The 15,725-nt window shown below is 43.9% G+C and overlaps 1 protein-coding gene across 1 annotated transcript in view; it reads left to right on the forward strand.

Annotated features, from left to right (window-relative positions):
- The window catches only part of gabbr1b (gamma-aminobutyric acid (GABA) B receptor, 1b), a gene marked incomplete at its 3' end in the record, with an annotated part of 117,578 nt that overhangs the window by 48,037 nt on the left and 53,816 nt on the right, over positions 1 to 15,725 (forward strand). Inside the window, exons 7-9 of the mRNA XM_083925025.1 lie at positions 4,226 to 4,471; positions 4,604 to 4,667; positions 11,029 to 11,106. Of these exons, the coding sequence (XP_083781151.1) occupies positions 4,226 to 4,471; positions 4,604 to 4,667; positions 11,029 to 11,106 (388 nt within the window). The remainder of the gene's footprint in view (positions 1 to 4,225; positions 4,472 to 4,603; positions 4,668 to 11,028; positions 11,107 to 15,725) is intronic.

The raw sequence follows: 15,725 nt of genomic DNA on the forward strand, positions 1-15,725 counted from the left end.
TGTCTAAGACCTCCTCTGTTTAGAGATGGTTTCTCTACTTTTGCATAGATGCTTCTTTTACTCCTTTTTCAAACCATCTGTCCTCTGTGTCCAGGATTTGGACATTGTTGTCATCAAAGGAGTGCGCTTTCTCCTTGAGATGGAAGTGGACAGCAGAGTCCATGCCTGAGGAGGTAACTCTCCTGTGTTGGGCCATGCGTTTATGCAGTGGCTGTTTTGTTTCTCCCATGTAGAGATCTTTGCATTCCTCGTTGCATTGGACAGCATAAACCAGATTGAGATACTGGGTTTGAAATGCAGAGGGATGCAGTGTTTGTTGAAGATCCTCCTGAGTTTCTCTGTTACCCCAGCCACATACGGAATGACTATGTTGTTTCTCTTGTTTTCTTTTTCTTTCTCAACCACCGGTTTTCTTTCTGGAAGCAGCTGCCGTTTTCACAAAGGTCCAGCTGGGGTAGCCACATGTTTTGAGGGCGTCTCTCAGGTGCTTGCGTTCTTCCCCTTGGGCCTGTGAGCTGGTGGGTAAGTTATCAGCTTTATGTTGCAGTGTTCTGATAACTCCAAGCTTGTGTTCAAGGGAGTGGTGAGATTCAAACAGTAGATATTGATCTGTGTGAGTGGGTTTTCTGTATACCCCAATGTGGAGGCTCCTGTCATTCTCCATATGGACGTCACGACTAAGAAGGGCAAACCATTGTCCTTGACTTCTTCTCTGTTCACAAATGGCCTCCTGTGACTCCAACGACTGTCGTTAAGACTCAATAGAGCACTAATGAAGTGGAAACCAACTTTCCACCAACGACTGCCACTCTAACGACTTTCGTTGGCACTTGGAGCACAAAGGGTTCCAGTGACATCATCGGCCTTGTGAGAGGTTAAATACCTGGATCTCCACACCAGTTAGTCGGACCAGACCCAGCATGGTCAGATGCGTACATGAACTGATGAAGCCTCTTAAACCTAACCATGTAGTTTTGTTGTCTAAACCTAGCCATGTACTACCTCGTTTGGTTAAAGAGTTCCACAAAATCAATAGTGTGATCCTTTGTGGACTTACCCACAGCAATGGATGCATGGACCTGCTGCTAGAGACCTGCTGCTGGTGAAGTGAACCCTTGCTTGGTTCATATGTATTTTCTGAAAGTACTGAATACATTCTATTAGCTGTTAACTGTTGTTAGTATATGTATATTATATAGTCAGCACAATGCACACATGCTGTGACCAGGTTTCTTTGAATGCAACTGTAAGTGGTGCATACTCTAGCTTGGCAGTAAGTTGTTTTGATAAAAATGGTTACTAAAACATAAAAAACTTTCTATAGGATGTTTGTAATAAATGATGTCAGAAGAAAGATTTTAACAGGCCTTCATAATTAAAATGGAGCGGCTTCTCAAAGGCGGTGCCCCATGAGACACTGGGAAATGAAGGTGATAATTGTTTTCACTTCAGGCAGAGGTGATAGAGTAGCTGACAGACTGGGAAGATGGATCCACATGATGATGCATGCAATGCATCTGGTTTAAGAAAACCAAAAGAAAGTTTAAAGAAGTAGGTTCAATGGATAAATCTAAGGAAGTGAGTCACATGGGCCAGCTCATCTCATTGAAGCTCAGTGTCAGCACGTCTTTCTGATGAAGTGACTTCAGACCAGCCCACGTGTTAACTCATCTGTAGCGCTGACGCAGAGCTGTTGACATATCTGTAAATATTAGCTGCTAGTGCAACATTCCTCCTGCTGTAGCTTCAGTTGCTTTGAACAGAGTCATGTTGAGGCCCGGCTGCAGTAGGATAACAGACCACCAGGAGACCCGAGAACAGCCGACCACCTCCTAACAGATTACAAATACATACTGTAAAACAATCAATTAAAGTAGCACCATCAATGCATCCAAATCAAATGAAAACTTTGAGAAACTGTTAATCATGTCCACTTTACGTAGCAATTCTCCAGTAATTGGATGTGAAAAAGTGTGCAGGATTTTTACTTCTCTCTAAACTTCTCACTGCATGAAAACCCAGATTATCAGTGAATTATTATGTCCCTGAATTGAATTATTATGTCCCTGATTCCTGGCAGTTATCAGCAGTTCACTGGGAGGTTCGCCCGTGCCGATAACAAAACCAGACTGGCGGGGGGTTGACGGAGGACGCCCAGCCCCGCTAGGTGCAAATGGCTCTAATTAGCATTTCAATGTCACAATCATCTGACCTGCCTGAATGACACAAACAGCCATTGCATGAGCTCATAAGTAAAGCAAATCCCTCACTCATTGGTCAGCTTAGGGACATGTGGTCGTTTGTCCCTCGCATATATTAAATAATAATAATAATAATAATATGAACTGAAGGCCGAAGCTGCAGAAATAAAGCCTCAATTTTTATAAACTTTAGTTTTTCTTTTTAATTATATGGAAAGCAGACAAGAAAAGAATCATATTTTGCAGTGGCTATTTGTAAGGGTGTTGGAGGGCACTGTTCTTTCCCATAGGGACGCCAAATCAGAAATGTCGAATAAAGGTCATTTTTAACGGCAAAAATAAGTATTTTTTTAGTTAGTCAGCTTTATATACAGTGAGGCACACATTTATCCTAGAGCAAAGTGTAAAGACATTATTTGGACAAAATGTTGAAAATTGGATTTTGCTTTTTCAAATTCTTCATATCTGTTATGAAAACATACCTTTACTCATGTGGACCAACTGTTTTGGTGCTTGAAATGAGTTTACAAAAGTTTTAGGTTCACAAAAGTAGTGTATTAGTGCAACCTTCTGGCCAATCTGGTCACAATTTTTGTGAAGTGAAAACACCTACTCATCTTCAAATGGATCTCTATTGTTCCTCTCTGTCAGAGGAATTAACCCTCTGGCCCAGAAGCACCGTAATCGTCGCCACGGCTTGGCCAAATCATTCCAGAATGGGGCTTGTGTATGTCCTTGTGTTTGCCACTGTTGTGATCTGCTGCCAGCGTCAGGATGCAGTAAAATGATCAGACTTACTTGCTGACAGTAGTAGGTGGGTCATTGGTTTGTTTCACAGAAAATGGTGACGGACAACACTGTCCACCAACCACACACTGAGAGGCAAATGATGCCGGTCACAATTGCTCTTTCCTGTCCTCTAATTAGCCGTGTGAGTGACCCATGAGCTTGCAGTAAAAAGAATAAGGAAGAGGAGAGTCTGACGTGTCTAGCAATATATAGATCACGTTTGTACCCTGATATAAACAGTGAAAAAACATCACTAGGATGCGCCGGCGCGGGTGTCGACCCCAGAGGGTTAACCTCCGTAGCTGTAGAGGGTGCTGACCTGCCTCCACGACTCTCCTGCAGATCAGACCGGGAAACGCTCATGGGATAAACTCCACTATGCACTGACGGCTCGTTCTTCCTCCCGATTTCTGGCAGACTTGATGCCTAAAGGCACGTTGCTGCCATCCACAGGTCAGAGTTATATCCATTATATTATATCCATAGGAACAGTCTGGTTTCCTTGATGTCGTCAAGAACTGCAACAATGGCGGCTGTGATGATCCCCCAGATGTTATGAAGCTTGCCGCAATCTTAATGCTGATTGGCTGACGGGCCACAGTTTCACTCGATTCAGCAGAAAAATTCAATATTTTCAACTCGCACGTGGGAGGCGTTGGATAAAGATATTGATTGTTTTTCATGTCTATCGCATCAAGGGCAATGTAAGTAGAGCATGGAACGCACCACCCGTGTTCAAATTGCGTCTGTAGATTGACTTTGTATGTAATCGCGTTGCTTCTATCACGTCCATCACGGGCGGTGTGTTCACAGCATTAGACAGGCAGTAGGGATGTCACCCTGGCTAGTAATTTCGTAATTTCAATCAAATTTTTTCTATATGCTATATTCTGTTCTGTTTTTAGGGTGACTTTAACATCTGTCTAGGTACTACAGATGAAAAATAGCCTCTTGGCTAATTCTGGCGCATTTACAGTAATGTTATTAATGTGCACTGTCCCTGTTTTCAAATAAACTAAACTTCAGACTTCAGACAGTTAATGTCTCCCCTGAGGGAGAGAGAGGGCAACCCTCCCACCTACATGAATAAGAAGGATTTCATAATTTTGCATCACTCAGAACTGTTCTCATGTGCAAACGCATTCAGACTTACTGATCCAGATGTTCTGATTGAATGGCCTGAACATCATCCATGTGTAACCAAGCACCATCTCTCCATGTTCTCTCTTCTCCAGACCTCTCAGGAGTTTCTAGCCCAGCTGATGTCTAAACTCGGGGGTAAAAATCCAGAGGAGACGGGCGGTTTCCAGGAGGCTCCCCTGGCCTATGATGCTGTGTGGGCTCTAGCCCTGGCCCTCAACAAGACAGTGGGACCCCTAAAGGCCAAGGGTCATCGACTAGAAGATTTCAACTACAACAACCGAGGTATCACAGCAGAGATCTACAGAGCCCTGAACACCAGCTCCTTTGAAGGAGTTTCAGTAAGTACAGAACCCAGAGGAGGTGAGAAAGGGTTGAGAGTGCTGTACAGTATTATGAGGGAGAGCAAGAGGGGCACTGTCAGAGGATGGAGGTTGATGTTAAAACATTCAATTTCTGCCTTTTTCTTTCAGGGTCATGTTGTATTTGACGCCCAAGGGTCTCGGATGGCCTGGACTCTTATTGAACAGCTTCAAGGTATGTCAAGCAAATGTTCCTGCTTTAAAATGGAATTAATTTTAGTAATACTGTGGGCATTGTATGAAGCATTTGGTTTTCAAACAAACTACCTTAAAGCTACAGTCGGCAAGTCTGGCAGATCCAGTTGACTCAGTCAAATTTAGAATGTTTCCCACTACCGCTGAACTACTTAGCTCCCTCCCATCAAGTGCTAGTCAGTGCATGTTTACCGGATTCCTGTGAATTCCTTTTTTTAGTTTTCTGTGTGCATCTCCCTGTATCTGCTCAAAGACATGGAGGTTAGGTTAACTGCCAACTCTAAATTGTTTGTGAACGGTTGTCCGTTTTTCTATATGTCAACCCTGTGGCCCCTGTGGCTACCTGTCCAGGGTGTATCCTCCTCCGCCCGATCATCTCTAGACCCACAATGCCCCTCTCAGGATAAGTGGCTATAACTCATGGATGAATGGAGGTTGGACATTTTTCTGACATACAAATTAGAAGTTATAAAACTGCCATTTCAGTTTAGGGTGAAATTCAGTACAGGGGAGTTGGGTGTGGGCATGGTCACATGTAAAAGTCATAACTCAACCCAACAATTATTTTTGTTCATGAACATGAAGTCAGTGTCTGCCTCTCCAAAGTCTTTCCTGCTTTGCTAAACGTTTTGTTTGGATCTTGTGAGTTAGCAATGATCCACAGGTATTTCCTTCCCTACTCCTTCTGCTAACATTTTGAGCTTATGAACTGGATGTTCACCAGGTTCCGGGACATCGGGCTCTATGTTAGCAATGGCGGGTTTCATTCCTCTCTTTATTCAACAACAAACTATGGGCCGCTGCTATGCACCATTGTTTATTACTGCGCAGCATTACTGTACAAGTTACAGTCATCATTTGTGCAGGCTTCTGACATAACAGTGACCATCTGGGCAACCCCAAAATAATGTTTCACAATGATTACTAGTTAAAAAATGAAGTAAGCCACGCCTCAATGCATCCCCTGCTTTATGATCTATTGGACTCAAACTGGGACCGAACTTGAAAAAAATTAACACCGCTGGGTATTGTGGAAGGCACCAAACTAACGATAGAGACAATGAAAAGTGAGAAAAGTGAGAAGTAGGTCATTTTACCGTTGACTTGCGTACAACTGGATGTCTGGTGATAACAGGTTATCACTGCATTTAGGGATAACAGGATACATTTTATTTGGATCAAAGAGCAGGTTGAAAAAAGCTCCAGATTTAAGGTCGGAGATTCTGCAAAAGCAGCCAAGGAATCAGTCAGTTACCTTGGCTGTGTCTTAGATTGTCACCTATCTGGTGTAGAGCAGGCTCAAAAGGCAATCACCAAACTAAATCAGAAAGTCTGTTTTTTTTCCAGAATCTCAAAAAACAATGGTAATTTTAGCAGGAGCCTTAATTCAGCCTTTTTTTTTTATTACCCATGTGGCTCATGGTACAATGGTGACATAATGAATTTGAAACTTTAGTGCTTCAGATCTTAGCTTAGTTTGGACCTCCCCATGAGAATCCATCTTGAATCTTCTCACTTTGAGATGGTTGGATAGTTAAAGGTATAGGATTGTGTATCTCAGATGCAGCTCTGCATGGTTCATAGGATTGTTTATGGGGAAGTGCCCAATTATTTTTTAAATTATTTCAACAGAGTCAATGAAGTTCACAGGTATTCCACTAGGGGTAGCTCAACAGATTTTGGACCACCCAGAGTTAAGATGAATTGAGGCAAAGAGTATTCTCTTTACGCTGGAACGAGCCTTCGGAACAGGTTACCTGGTTCACGCAAGTCAGTCAGATACATAAGCAGTTTTAAACAGGTTTTGAAAAAGTGGCTTAGATGCCAATCTTGGATATTTTATATTCCAGATGTGTGACTTGTAGGTAAATATATAAAATATTTGAAGGATTGATGTGTGATCTGCTGCTACTTTCCCTCTTGTCCTGTCCCATAAGGACAGCAAAGGAAATAAGCCTTTGGGCGTTATTATGTTATCCCTGTCTATTAATGTATTTTAATGTATGACACAGAGTGCTGTTTCATATTTTATATCATGAATGGTCAAATAAAATCCTTCAATTAATCAATCAATCAATTCTGCTACTGGCCACTCACCACAATACAGGCATAAGGCACATCCGTGTTGGTCTCATTTTCACATGCAAAGTAAATATTAAAGATCCCCCCTGTCTACAGAGCAGCAAGACTTTTGCTACAGCTAGAATAAACACTTAAGACATAACATCATTCACTGACTCCAAAAAGTGGATTTTTAGTGTTAAAACATCTGGATTTGTTCTTGGTTCTCCCAGGAAACAAAGGCTAACTGTGTCTTTCTTGTTCAGCAGTAGTCTACTACTACTACAACTACAACTTCTTCTCTCCAATCATCCAATTATTACTGTGATTTAACCCACAGGCTGTTGTTTTCATGTTGGATGGTTGCACGATGCATCACTGTTTTTCATGGAATAGGACAGAGATGGCTGAGTTCTCGATTCTGTAGTGGTGTGAGGCTCTGGCTGCCTTCTGATCACTGAGCCTCTGGTTTCCTCTTCAGTCTGTCTGTGGTTTGTGTGACTCTGACAGCACTGAGATCTATGACTGTTGGAGGCTTTCTGTGTTTTTGGGACTGATTCAAAATTAAGATTAACTTGCTGGTTTTCTTTGTTGGTGTTGGCCTCCATCATCCCACAAGGGGAGGGTCAGTGATGAGCTGCTATTTGTTTGACGGTAATTAGAATCATGCTTGCCCGGGGCAGATCTTTGGTCGGGTCAAAGCTAACTGGCATGATAGACATGGAAATAAAATGCTCATTCAAGCCTCTTGTCAGCTTTAGGAATTGGCTTTTCTATATTCTGCAGATCACTTGTGGTTGCTTTGAAAAGGAAAAGGAAGTAGTGGAAGTCTGTTTCTCTCAAGTCAAATGCTTTGCTGTCATGTGCTGCAGTACGTGCAGTATGAGCTCTGGAAGAATGTGTAGCTACATATAGGATCCGGCTGTAGCCAGTTTGTACAGCCTAAAACATCTAAACACATTTTGAGGCTACAGGGCTGGTGTGAACATCACAAGAACTGTGTGGTCAGCTTCAGCTGCTTTGTTGTAGTGTGTGCTGTGTTAGATCCTGGTTAACTCCCGTACAGGAGGTACTTGTCCAGCTCTCCATCTAAACGGTTAGGTCCTTGGGATTAATGAGTATTACCCAATTAAGTTTATTTGGGACTGCTTAAGCTGGTGGCTCGCCTAGCTACTAACTACCTACGTCAAAACGTCTATCCTGCTTTCTCTGATATAGCAACTCACTGAATAGCCCTGAGTAAGCTACTAACATCAGTGCCAGCTCTCCTCTAATTGCTCTGTGCACTTGTTACAGGGCTAGGAAAAGGTTTTAGCGTCTAGGAGGTAAGCCCCAAGGGTCTGTTAATTTGACTTGGCTTGAATTACCTTTAAGAATTTTGAGATATTAGACACACAGTTACTTAACTTTTTACTACTATCAAAGACCTAAATACTGAATGTCCACAACATATACTTTAAATGTAATTTGATTATTAATTAGAAAGCCTTTGGCAAGGTCAATAGCTTACACTCAACTTAATATCTAATCATCAATAAAATCACTGAAACCTTAAAACTGTTAAGGTCTTAAATCAAACAATAAGAGCTGAGGCTGTATCTTTAGCTTGGTAGCTTGTTGTGGCTAAACTCAGCACATGTTGCTAACGGCATACCACTAGACGTTTCCAGCTGAGTCATCACTAAATGTCATCTTAAAAAGAACAATGCATTGACTTACCCTGCAGTACAAGAACAATGTTGTCAAGATGTGGAGTGCTAAGGCATGAGCAGTATTTAAATGTCCTCTTCATTTTCAAAACTCCACAATACTCAGAATTATTACTACAGAAAGAATATCTCTCACTGATGTTGCTAAAACTACATACTGACATGCCTAGCATGAAGGTTTGCCAAGCCTAGCAACAGTAAACAAGGGAGGAGGAACTGGGCGATGGGTGAATTGTTTCATACAGCAAAGGTATTTCCAGCGCCAACATTCTCCTCTCTCCACAGCTGATTTCACAACTGTTACAGTATATGTCTGTTGTACGAGTGTAAGGATAAATGTAAAGGAACAACAGAGTTGGACCCAAATGCTGGAAACGGAAAAATGTTTAATTTCAAAAAGGGTTCACACGGTTAGTCAATCCAGAAAGGCAACAAATCCAATAAGGGTTAGGCAGAAGCAGAGTTGGAGAAAAACAGGCAGAAATCAGTAACCGGAGGAATACACTAAGACACAAGGAATTAACTGCTGGGACGCTAGACAAACTAAACGAACTGGCACAGAAGGTGAAGGGAACAGACTACTACCTAGAACAGAGACACAAGGGCCCTCATTTATCAATCTTGCGTGGAAACGGGCGCAGATCTGAGCGCAGAATTGGTTGTAGGACAGGACACACGTGTGATTTATGAAACATTCATATCTGACCAATCGCAGCGTACGAATGAGCGGGCCTTGATAAATGAGGCGGCTGAATTCGATCGTCATTAACTTGTTACGCCCTTAAATATTCCTGGTTCGGAGGCCTCGCCCACTGAGGTCAAACATGCAGAGGAGAAACGCTGGTACGAAAAGAAACTTTTCCGACACACAGATCGGCATCCTGACATCCGAGATGGAGCAAAATAAAGATGTGCTTTTTAGCAGTCTTAAGAGTGGAATAAAAGGGGTCCATAAAAATGCTGTATGGAAAAGAATAACGGAGGCAGTCAACCCGAAGCAGCGCTCGACTGTGACCCGCGTGCATGTGTGCGCACTGTTGAACCTGCACTCCTGCTCTGTAGCGCCGTTTGCCAGCGGGGTTATTAGGTATTCCGTTAGGGGATAACCTTTGTCACCTAGAAGAACCATACCAAGATGTTAATCATCTGATACCTTGTTTGATTTAATGCAATTTATCGAGGGTAGCCACTTACCGAGGAGATGACTTTGGCTCTGCAGTGCGCTTTCCTGCAGCCGCAGATGGAATCGCTTCCTTAAATTTAGTTATAGCATTATCCGATAAACGCCTATTGTAGAAACCTTTGCCCAGAGGTGAGTAGTCCTGTAATACGAATTCAAAAGTTATTAAATAATGGTCTGATGAAATAGGATTCTGTGGAAAGACTATTAACTCATTTATTTCCACACCATAAGCCAAAACAAGGTTGAGGGTGTGATTAAAACAGTGAGTAGGTTTATGTACACTCTGACTAAATCGAATCTAATAGAGAGATAAACGCAGTACTAAGGCTATTATTATCAACGTCCATGTGAATATTAAAATCTCCTACAATGATTACTTTATCAGATTTAAGGACTAAGTTTGACAGAAACTCTGAGAATTCAGATACAAATTCAGAGTACGGACCAGGAGCACGGTACACTATAACAAGTATAACTGGCTGCATGGTTCTCCAGGTGGAATGTGAAAGACAAAGAACAAGACTTTCAAATGAATTATAATTTAGTTTAGGTTTAGGGTTGATTAATAGGCCTGAGTCATAAATAGCTGCAACGCCTCCTCCTCGGCCACTGCCTCGAGGAATTTGAGTATTAATACGACTGGGAGGAGTGGATTCATTTAGGCTAACATATTCTTTAGGGCACAGCCAGGTTTCAGTCAGACAGAGTAAATCAATATGGTTATCTGATATCAGATCGTTTACTTATACAGCTTTAGATGACAGAGATCTGATGTTTAAAAGTCCACATTTTTTTATGTTGTTGCATTATCGCAGATTCTGTGTGCGCCTCTTCTGTTCATTTTTGATCTGGTTAATTTAGATGATCGTGGGGCAGACAGCGTTTGTATACTATACTGAGCTGGAAAATGCTCCACAGGGAGCGCAGAGAGGTGTGTAAGACTGCCACTCTGCTTCCTGGGCATCTGTGATAAGGGCAACACAGCGAGGGCCAGAGATGCCTCTATCTTCTGAGGAGGCAATACCTCAATTTACTTGCATTACACTCTGGATTACTTTTATTAATACAGAATTTATTTAAACAGCAAAATTGTTTATCTTCACATCATTTGCACTATTATTATTTGATTTGTTGTATACATTTTTGCACATATTGTTGCTATATATTATTATAAGTATCATTTTTATTTTCAGTTATTATACCTATTTCTTATGCATGTAGTTGATATACTGTAGCAGAATGTACATACATTAACATATTTCTTAGTGTATTTTATCTCTTATTTCCAATGTTCATGGCTCTAATCTCAATACAGTATATTTCTATTCTAGAATGGAGTATATGTAACTAAACCTCTCTCTCTCTCTCCCTCTCTCTCTATCATGCAGGAGGGAGCTATAAGAAGATTGGATACTACGACAGCACTAAAGGCAATCTGTCGTGGTATGGGAATGACAAGTGGATAGGTGGGGGACATTCATCTTCCTCAGCTCCTTTATTTTCCTCTTTCTCACTGTCTGTTGCACTCCTTCTACCTTCTAATCTCCTGTTTTCTCTGACCCTTCAGTTTCACCCTCTCTCCCTCTAATTCCTCTTTCCTTCCTGCTTTATTGCACTCTCCTCTCTCTCTTCCTCCCACTCTTTACATACAAGGTTGGCTGCAACTGTTCATCAATCAATCAGTCAGGTTTTATTTAGCATGTGAGAACAGCAACACTCCCCTAAACTTTTCACAGCTCACTAGACATCCAAGTGATGCAGCAGCAAATAGAGCCACAGTTGGGGACTGTGATGGGCCAGTGTGCTATAGAATTTTTATTCCATTTCCTAATTAAACATGAGAACCACTCTGAAAGCCATGGCAGCAATGAAATGAATAGAAGCTGCTCATTGACAGTCTAAACAAACCAGGAGAAAGCAATCTATGCTGTGGTGTAATGGGATTGGACCCAATGACCTTGACTTTGAGGAATGAAATTCTGTTCCCTAATCAGTACACAACAGAGCTCTGTGTGTGTCCGTGTCAGTTCTGCCTCCCTGAGCACTGATGCAGATGTGAAAGTGTTGAATGCACGGAAAACAGTCCAAAATGGTTATTGTGCAAGTCTGTAAAATGGAAAACAAAACCGAGTGATGCCATGGTCAATGGTGGGGAGGGGGTGACGGATTCAGAACAACCTTCATTGTTTATTTTTGTGTGCTCGTTTGGCAACTGTCACAAGTGCTGTCTCAGACACAGCTGAGTGGATTTCCTACAGTGATTGTTTCAAGATGGGATGTGGGGGGTATGGAAGGGTGCACTAAACAAGGTGAAACATCACTGACTGGTGGGGGTGGAAGCATTATTTGGGATATAATATTAGATTGTCCTTGTTGTCACTTATTTCAAGCACCATGTCAGTACTTTGGAATGTTTGTTCAGTCGTTTTGTTATGAATATTGTTTGTATATTCTGTAAATTCTCAAATGATGTCTAGAATTGACCTCAATTGAGGAGACAACCAGGCTGTTATGTGCAACGATATTGAAGTTTATCTTGTTATATTTCATTAAGACATCTTCCTTTCTTTTGATCTGCTCCTGTTTTAAAGTGAAATTACAAATTATACAAGTCGATCTGACTAGGCAACCTGGGACGGCTGTGGGCCAGAGGTAATGCAGGTTGTCCTCTAATGGGAAAATTTGATCCCTGCATTTTGAAGTGTCATTTGGCAAGACACTGAACCCCAAATTGCTCCTGAAGGCTGTGACATGGGTGAGTGAATGGTTAGATTATTCATTCATTCATCATTCATCTTCAGCCGCTTATCCCGGGGTCGGGGTCTCCCTAGGGAGGCGCCCAGGGGGCACCCTTACTATATGATCCTGAACCCCCTCAACTGGCTCCATTCAACACAAAAGAGCAGCAGCTCTACTCCTCACGGATGGCTGAACTTCTCACCCTATCTCTAAAGGAGACTCCCACCACCCTCCTGGGAAAACCCATTTCGGCCACTTGTACCCGCGACCTCGTTCTTTCGGTCATGACCCAGCTTTCATGACCATAGGTAAGGGTAGGAATGAAGATTGACCGGTAGATCGAGAGCTTTGCTTTCCGGCTCAGCTCTCTTTTCGTCACAACGGTGTGCTAGAGCGAGTGCAATACTGCCCCCATTGCTCTGAGTCTCCTGCCAAACTCACGCTCCATTGTCCCCTCACTCTTGAACAAGATCCTTAGGTACATGAACTCCTTCACTTTGGGTAAGGACTCATTCCCTACCCGGAGTAAGCAATCCACCGGTTTCCTGCTGAGAGCCATCTCAGGCTTAAGATTTAGAGGTGCTGATCCTCCTCCCAGCTGCTTCACACTCGGCTGCAAACCGGAATCCAGTGAGTGCTGAGATGATACTCCCAGGCCCCCTCCAGGATCCTTGTGAGAGTGAAGAGCTTGTCAATTGTTCCACGTCCAGGACAGAATCCACATTGTTCCTCTTCAATCTGAGGTTCAACTATAGGACGAACCCTCTTTTCCAGCACCTTGGAGTAGACTTTACCAATAATTGGCACACACCCTTTTTAAACAGGGGAACCACCACCCCCGTTTGCCACTCCCTTGGCACTGTCCCAGACTTGCACGCAATGTTGAACAGACGTATCAATCAAGACAGCCCATCCCAACTCAAAGCTTTCAGCATTTCTGGACGAATCTCATCAATCCCTGATCCTGATCTTCTTCAGTCGGACAGCTTTCCGGACAGCTGGTGTCCACGGTATTCACCACGGTATTCACCACGGTGTTCAAGGGTTACCGCCCCTTAAGGCACCTAAGACCCTGAGGCCACACCTCACCGCCTGAGCTTCAGCAATGGAAGCTTTGAACATTGCCCAGTCCGGTTCAATGCCCCCAACCTCCAAAGGGATGCCAGAAAAGCTCTGCCGGAGGTGTGAGTTGAAGATCTCTCAGACAGGGGCCTCCTCCCGACCTTCCCAGTTCACCCGCACTACCTGTTTGGGCTTTCCCGGCCCGTCCAGAATCTTCCCCCATCCTCTGACCCAACTCATCACCAGATGGTGATCAGTTGACAGCTCTACCCCTCTCTTCACTCGAGTGTCCAAAACATACGGCCTCAGATCAGATGATACGATCACAAAATTGATCATCGACCTTTGGCCTAGGGTGCTCTGGTACCACGTACACTTACACGCATCCTTATGTTCAAACATGGTGTTTGTTATTGACAATCCATGACTAGCACAGAAGTCTAATAGCAGACGGCCGCTCGGATTTAGATCAGGGGGGCCGTTCCTCCCAATCATGCCTCTCCGGGTGTCTCCATCGTTGCCCATATGGGCGTTGAAGTCTCTCAGCAGAACTATGGAGTTCCCTACTGGAGCCCCATGCAGGACTCCATTTAGGGTCTCCAAGAAGGCCGAATACTACAAACTGCTGTTTGGTGCATATGCACAAACAACAGCCAGAGTTTTCCCCCCTACCTCCCGGCCGGGCTCCATGGCAAACCTGGCCACCAGGCGCTCGCCGGCGAGCCCTTCATCCAACATCTCCCAGATGGGAGCCCTGGACTTCCTCCGGGCAGGGTCTCTCTTCCTCTTCCTTGTTTGTCTATAGAGTCTTTGCGAACGATTCTTTGTCCGGCCCCTCGTCTGAGACTACTCTGCCATGGGAGACCCTACCAGGGGCACCAGGCTCCAGACAACATAGCCCTCAGGTTCACAGGGAAACACAAACGTTCCCTGAGAGGCTGCCTAGACAGGGACTAGAAATTGTCTCTGTTGTTTTTTTATTTTGAGAGCAAATTGCCCCACAATAAGAATACACTTTGATTATATCTTTTAAAAAGATCTAGTCTTTGTTGTGCTGTAGGTTACATCCAGCTATGCAGGTTGCTTTGAAAACATTCCAGTCCTAGCTTGGCGCTAACTTTAAAGTAAGCTAGCAAACTGTGCTATAGCTGCTGGTGCTATACTTGTTCACTTCTAAGCAGGCACTCATGTCCACTGCTGAAGGAGTGCTACTTCCTGTAGGGCGTCAGGAGATGAGAGCTGCAGTTGAGCTGGAGATCTGGGCTACACCTCCGGCTGGGAGCTTACAGCGTGCTCACACTGTCCTTTTGGCCGCGGCCAAAACCGTTTTTTCAGCTAAAGTCTAGTACCTTTAAGTAGTGTGAGCGCACCCGCTCCGCGCTCAACTGCGGCCAGCGGACCGTCCACGGCCCGTTTGAAAGAGGTGGGCTTTAGCGGAGCCGTTTGCACATGTACGAGCACGAGCGTGCGCACGCGCACGCGCACGAGCCCTACGGCAGTAGCGTTATGTCCGCCTGTTCGGACATGTAAATAGAAGGACGGACCATGCGCGGACATTTAACTACAACAACAATGGTGGTGAAAGGTTCACGTTGGTGTGGTGCGGAGGTGGAGTGTTTACTGCAGATTTGGTCGGATGAAAATATTCAAAAACAGTCGACAAGACGCACAAAAACTCTGAGGTCTATGGAAAGATTTGTAAACAAAGCCACACACGCGATCAATGCGTGTGACGTGTTACGGCGTGATGGCGTGTGGACAGCAAGAAGCATTGGCCGAGGCCCTGGTAGTGTGAGTACAAACGGGGCTGGGGCGCGGGGGGGAGAGGGAGGGGGGACAAGTACCCTAAAGTCCGGGTCTCGGTCCGGGAGGACAGTGTGATCACGCCCTTAGGAGAGGAGCCCTGGCCCTGTTGGGGGCCAAGAAGAAACAGCAAGAACAAAGCCAGAGCTGCCTGTTTTGTAGTTATGGTGATGTCACAACAATTGTTGTGTCAAAAAGGGGAGTCTTGTTCTTTGGATGCCAGGAGAGCTGCCATTTTGAGGGGCTAAGATGCAAAAAATGTCCAAATAAACAAGTTCCTACTGGGACATGTTTGCAACAACAGCAAGCTGTTACCCCATCAATCTTGAGAAAAGTAATCTGCTGATTCTCAAGTGTTTGTTGACACCTCAGCTGTGAAGACACTGGCAAAGCTGTAATGTCTCCTGGTAGCACATGACATAAATCTTCTACTCTCACTGAAAAGCTGTAAACATTTATACGTTACTGGTCTTGTTGCAGA

This window comes from Echiichthys vipera (genome assembly GCF_963691815.1).
Source record: "Echiichthys vipera genome assembly, chromosome: 13".
Classification (NCBI taxonomy): domain Eukaryota; kingdom Metazoa; phylum Chordata; class Actinopteri; order Perciformes; family Trachinidae; genus Echiichthys; species Echiichthys vipera.